At 48.6% G+C, this 6,277-nt stretch overlaps 1 protein-coding gene across 1 annotated transcript in view; it reads left to right on the top strand.

Moving 5' to 3' along the window:
* Positions 1–448, top strand: part of FERMT1 (fermitin family member 1) — a 14,954-nt gene extending 14,506 nt beyond the window's left edge. The window contains exon 14 of the mRNA XM_010140779.1: positions 275–448. Within this exon, the coding sequence (XP_010139081.1) occupies positions 275–448 (174 nt within the window). The remainder of the gene's footprint in view (positions 1–274) is intronic.
* The last annotated feature ends 5,829 nt before the right edge of the window (positions 449–6,277 follow it).

The raw sequence follows: 6,277 nt of genomic DNA, 5'->3' as shown, positions 1-6,277 counted from the left end.
TCCTGCTCTCTCAGTGTTCACTTGATACACCGTTAGAGGAAAATCTGGTGAAAGGCTTGGGTTTGTTGCCTGCCTGAACAAGCAAAAAGATGTTGACCACAAGAGGGCCCTTCCATAGCAGGGAATGAAACAGGCAACCAGAGGCAGACCCAGGAATCAGGGTTAGCAGGGACCGGTACTGCTTGACCACAGTCGGTGTGGCCCGGCTGTGCTCTCACACTTGCTCTTTTCTCCACACCTCTGTTCCTGACTCTTCCGTTTGTGTTTTCCTCAGGTTGCAATCGAGTTTGATCAGAACGTGTCTATCGCTTTCACGTGTCTGAGCGCAGACTGCAAAATCATCCATGAGTATATTGGGGGCTACATCTTCTTGTCAACCCGCTCCAAGGACCAGAACGAAACGCTGGACGAAGATCTGTTCCATAAATTAACTGGAGGTCAGGAGTGAGGTGAAGGGAACTCTTCCCTCTGCCTGCTTCTCCCCACAGAGATTAAACAGAAATATCTCTGATTATTGATTGGTGACTAGGAAATCTTGTACACGTCAGTCCATTCGTAATATGACTGGACTGTTTACCGGTTTTGTTCAAGACTGAAGCCAAGGTCACTGGAGGCAGTGAGGCAACTCCATCGTCAACACTAGGGAAATTAAATCGTCTCTGTTTTCCTTTTGTACAATTAAAGGTTTTTGAATAAACTGGGCATTTTGAATCTAGTACTTTTAATTGCAACAAACTGTTTAAATGTCCAGAACAAGTATCTTGAACATATCATACAGCAAATTTTCTTCTTCATTTCAGCCACACAGCTCCCCCTGTTGAAGTGGCCATTGTTAAAAAGGCCATAATTTAACAGAACGAAAGCTGAACAAATACATATTTTAAAGCTACGTGACTTTGTCTAACACTCACACTGAGAACAGAAAACATTCCACCAGTGTTCCAAAGTCCTGCAGCCTGAGCTATCACAACCCAAGCAGGCATTACACCATTGGTCAAAAATGTAGCGCTCATGTCTACCTTCATCCACTTAAGTGGTTCCTGTAGAGCAAGAGTTGCTACCAGGCACCTAAAATATTACTCTTGGTAAAACTCGATCCAAAACATTGATCTTCTGAGGAACATTGTTAATTTACAAGTTGAAAAAAAAGCTTCAGGTACTATTTAAAATTATTTGCCGTTCTATTTTCTGTCCATTGCTGTGTTTCACAGTGACATCTAACAAAACTAAACTGTTCATGACTTAGGGAGCTGAAGTGCCTGTAGAAATGATCGTACTCAAGTACCTAATGCAGAATGCAAAGAGATGACTTGGCAATGCTGCACCTGAGGAACCAGATCTGTAGCAGCCAGCCCTGTCAGCTGGAGGGAGCTACGCCCACCCACCAAGGTGAAAGAAATTGAGTTCTGCTCCACAATGCGCGGGGATCAGGAAAGCCAGGAGAGAACGGAGCCAGGAGGATCTGTGAAACTGCTGAACAAACACAAACTGTTTTCACGTATCTAAAGAATTATGATAGCTGGGTGTTGTCACATCATCAAGAGATGCTGCAGAAATCACTACGTCATTCCTAACCATCACTGCGACAGGACAGCCCTGGTTCTCCTGTCGCGCCCTCTGCTTTTCTGCAGCGCCTGTCAGTAGGCTGCAGTGGAATTGCTCTCAATTTGTGCCAAAGAGCACAAAATTTAAACTAGAGCTTTACATTTTGCAAAAGAAAGAGCCAACACAGCCTGCTTCCCAGCCCTCTGCACTCCCCTCTCCTCAGCACTTCTCACCCAGGGGCTGAGGGACCAGCCAGTTTTCCTTCAGCAGAGGACTTGCCCACTTCACGCTTGGCTGACACTGGCCAAGTATTACCCTTGTACCGTCAGAGCCACCTCAAATGGATGGTCCAAGTCCAAACACTTGCAATATTTAAAACCTGCCCCGGGGTGCTGTGGGAGAGCTGAATGCACATCTTAGCGCCAGCACCTTTTCCACAAACAGTCTTCTTCCAGACTCAGCCTCCACTGGGCTTTTGCAGTCAGGATGGTGACCGTGCAGGCATGGGGGCTCCTCATTCAGCAATGACAGACCCCCGTGAACACTTCACTGGGAAGTGCAAACTCATGCTTGCCACAGCAGAGCTTGTCACATGGCTGTTGAAAGGAAAACCTGTAGTTGCCACCCATTGTGTAAATGGTCTGGAGCTCAAATGATCTGGAGCTCATTCTGGATGTCACCTCTAAGTACTCTTAAGACCTGGGGGACCTGGTGGATAACCACTTCATGAGCCAACAGTGTGCTCTTGTGGCCAAGAAGGCCAATGGTGTCCTGGAGTGCCGTAAGGAGAATGTGGCCAGCAGGTCGAGGGAGGTTCTTCTCTCCCTCTACTCTGCCCTAGCGAGGCCACATCTGGAGTCCTGTGTCCGGTTCTGGGTTCCCCAGTTTAAGAGAGACAAGGAACTACTGGAGAGAAGGGCAACAAAGTTGCTGAGGGGGCTGGAGCATCCCTCTTAGGAGGAAAGGCTGAGAGACCTGGGGCTGTACCCTGGAGAAGAGAAGGCTGAGAGGAGATCTGATCAATGCTTATCAATACCTAAAGTGACGGTGTCAGGAGGGTGGGGCCAGCCTCTTCTCAGTGGTGCTCTGCGACAGGACAAGGGGCAACTGGCACAAACTGGAATATGGGAAGTTCCACCTGAACATGAGGAGAAACTTCTTTATTGTGGAGGTGGCAGAGCCCTGGCACAGGCTGCCCAGAGAGGTTCTCGTTACCTGAGAGTACAGCATGTTTTACTGCTACGCAATCACACCTCCTTGGAGTCCAAGTTCTTTGGTCTGGGATTTCAGAGAAACTATCAGCTATTTCTCCTTTTTTTCCTGCCCCTCCCTCAGTCTCACTCCATGTGTCACCTCCTTCTGCGTCAAGACTGCCTGCTGTTCTGCACGGAGGAGCTCTGACAGCTCTGACCCTTTGTCATTTTAGCTTCACAGGAATGATCCTTTGCCGTTTTCCTCACTCCCATGTTTCTTTAGGTCATCAGCTATCTTCACTCCTTGCTTCATTCACCTTGATAGATAAGGAATACTTAGGAAAGGAATCTGTTTTTATCCAGCTGCTTTCAGAGCTGCATCTGACTCTTAGCTCTGCTTCCTACAAGTAGCCCCTGGAGAGGCCGAAGTGGGAAAGCACAACCTGACTGAGCACTCCTGCACCTCTGTAATCCCAGGCTGGATAACATCGGCAGCTCCCGGCCTGTACCAGCCTGCTCTGCTTGGCACCTGCGCCAGCCCAGCTGGGGGCCAGCCACAGCACCAAGTCATCTTTCATCCCACCCCGCCTCACCCAGCATGTGCCAGCCAGACTCCAGATGCTCCCCGTACTGCACACGGGGTACCACACCCTCCCTTACTCATGTGATAACCTGGTTAGATTTGGCTTTCGCTTGTTTGTGCCACCTGATTTACACAGAGGGTTGAAGAGTGTGGGCTCAGTGGTCTGGAGGAACCAAGTTATTAATTGCATGTGCCAGATGTGTGAGGCGTTTTACAGAGAGTGAAAGCAGGACAAGGGCGTTTGCCCTGAAATTGCGCAACGCAGAAACAAGATCCTGGAGCGGAATGTTGTTCAGATGAAAACAGAAACCTTGAGGAAATTAATACCTTGGCTCAGCTGCAACCCTCTTCTGTCCATCGTGCTTAATTAAACCAAAGTTGGGCCAGGGTAAAACACCACCGATGTCACAGGGCCACTGCCTGGTCTCACTCCCAACAAATCCCGTAGCAGATTTCACAGCTGCCTTCACTGTGCATTACAGCAGCGGACAACACACACGCCCAACAGTTTACTGAAACCTCAGGCTAAAGAATCTTGTTCTTGCATTCGCTCCCTGATCTCTGTAGGAAGATGTCTTGCTTGTGCTTGCCCTGTGGACTGACCTGCAAAACACTTCTTTTGATGGCTTTAAAAGCCATTCTCCGGATTCTTTCAGGATATTTTCATTCTTAACCATCACTTGGATTATGGCCAGCGAGAAACATTCATCTCTTAAACCTTACAGCCTGGTACCATCCTCTCCCTCTCCTGCTCTCCCTGTTCTGCTTATCTGGGTGTCACTAAGGAATGCAGGGCTCAGCCAGTGCATACCTGCAGGCACAGGGGTTTTGTGCAGCACTGAATCAGCCCCGGGGAGGGGGTGTCCGGTTCAGCTCTTTGTGCATCATCCATGTGAAAAGGCTGACAAAACTGCCCGCCTTTACTAAACTTCCACCCCCCACCCTACCCCCCAGGTTGTCACTGAAACTCTTAGAAAAGTAGAAAAAAAGGAGAAGAACCACAGCCACGTGAGAACAGGCCAAAGTGACTCACAAAGGGGAAATCTCTGCCTGGTGCAAGCAAATCACAGATGATTTCAAAGCAGCTGGTGAAAGAGGGCTGCTCACTGCCCTGGGAAACCTGCGGAGCTGTTTGAGAGCAGCACCATAGCAGCAGTACTCCAGATGATTAGAGTTTGCAGCTAGGCAAAGAGTTGTGAAAATACGCCTGCCTCAAAAACTGGGCAGCCAAAAAGCAGAGACAAAGGTGGCAAATCAAAATAACAAAAGCTCATTTTCCAAGGGTGCTCTGCTTCTTTCAAGAGGCTCTTCCTATCACTCAGAATCAAGTGCCTTCGGGCAAGGACTCCACCTCTCTTCCACCTTCACCGAAACAGTGGCCCACTCGCTGGGTTGCTCTTCCACCCTTACAAGGCTGCTTGTCTCAGCCTCCAAAGTGAAGTCAGTAAGGTTGAACACAATAAAGGCAAGGCAGCATTTCGCTCCTTAGGTTTCGTGGAGTGTTTTTTTAAGAGATTAAAAACAAAACAATAACCAATTAAAATTTGCTATCTGTAAATACTGAGCTAACGGCAGCAAACACAACACAGGTATCTAATAACCCAAGATGAAGCGAGGCCACCTCCCTCCTTCCTGGCTTCTCAAAGAGGAAAGCAGGGGTTCCACCAGCCTGGCTGACATTCTTCCTATTAAACCAAATTCTTCAGGTTTTTTTTACTTCCTCCAGTTTGCCCTTTGATCTGAGGAGAGTGCAGAGCTCTGAAGGTACCTGTTGGTGCGCACATGCCTGGCCTGCACGTTGCCCTAAACTCATTCCTGTGAGCTGCTCCACCAGGGTTAAGCTGTGGGATTAGCCCCTCTTTTAGGAAACTACGTGTCTAGCCTTAGAGCCATTCCACACGAGAACGATATGTACATCACGCCCAGCCTCCAAGGGAACCGCAAAGGGCTCCAGAGTCCTCCTGAAAGACCGTATCTTGTTCTGTGGATGTTCTGGTGTTTTTCAAGGCCCTCTCCCAGTGCAGATAATAAATGACACGGTCAATAGATAAGGTCTGCGTACATGCAGGCTCAAGGTTTTGGAAAGCAAGACCTTTATATGCACTTTAGCACCAAAGCATACAGGTCTGTGTTGCCTTCATGTCACAAAGTGTTTTGCTGTCCTGACAAATGAAAAGCACTGACTACTGTTCTCCCTGGAAATTTTATTATTGTCTTACAGTAGCAACTGAACAACCACCCTGTTGCTTTTACTGTGGAATCATCTCCACCAATTCACCCCTTTCCAGTTCCTGGCTTTATTTGCAGCCCTTGAGCAGCCTAATAATTATTTGAATGATGAGAATGCTGAGAAACCCAGCCCAGGGCAGGTCCCTCGGTGGGAGATGTTGTACATTGTCAGTCTTACTCATGCAGCAAAGGAGAGAAGGAGCAGGAAGGGAATGCTTCCAAGCCACACGGTACGGCAGATGCGGAACAGAGAACACAACCCACACACAGAAGGACTGGCAGAGGCCTCCCAAGTCCATCATGCGCAGCGTGAGATGCCGTAGGCCCTCTCCACCGGCCGAGAGAATTCCTCTCTGTAGGAGCGGCAGGTGAGAGCTTTGCTTTTGACATTTCCCAAGGGCCTTCTCAGAAAAGTCATTTGTCCTGCGTGAACATTTCCAGGATTTACTCCCAAGTGCAAGCGTCTTAGAGAAAAAGATAAACACTTGAAGTCTTTTATTGGCGCCTAGAAAGCAACCAAAGCCCAAGTCAGCAGACAGAGCCTTAGCTTTACATCATCCTGACCTGTCAGCAAAGAAAGACAATGATTCCTCTCCCTCCCCCCCGCCCAGTCAGTGGAAGACGTGAGAGTTGGGACTACAGAAGCTGCTCTTTTCCCTTCACCCCCCTCTGCCTAAACAAAGGCAGAGGGAGCAGCCCTGCCTTAGTGTTGGGAAATCAGAGCCCT

The sequence above is a fragment of the Buceros rhinoceros genome, unplaced genomic scaffold (genome assembly GCF_000710305.1).
Source record: "Buceros rhinoceros silvestris isolate BGI_N320 unplaced genomic scaffold, ASM71030v1 scaffold27537, whole genome shotgun sequence".
NCBI classification, from domain to species: Eukaryota; Metazoa; Chordata; class Aves; order Bucerotiformes; family Bucerotidae; genus Buceros; species Buceros rhinoceros.
The sequence above is the reverse complement of the archived record's forward strand: the minus strand, read 5'-3'. Positions and strand labels throughout refer to the sequence as shown.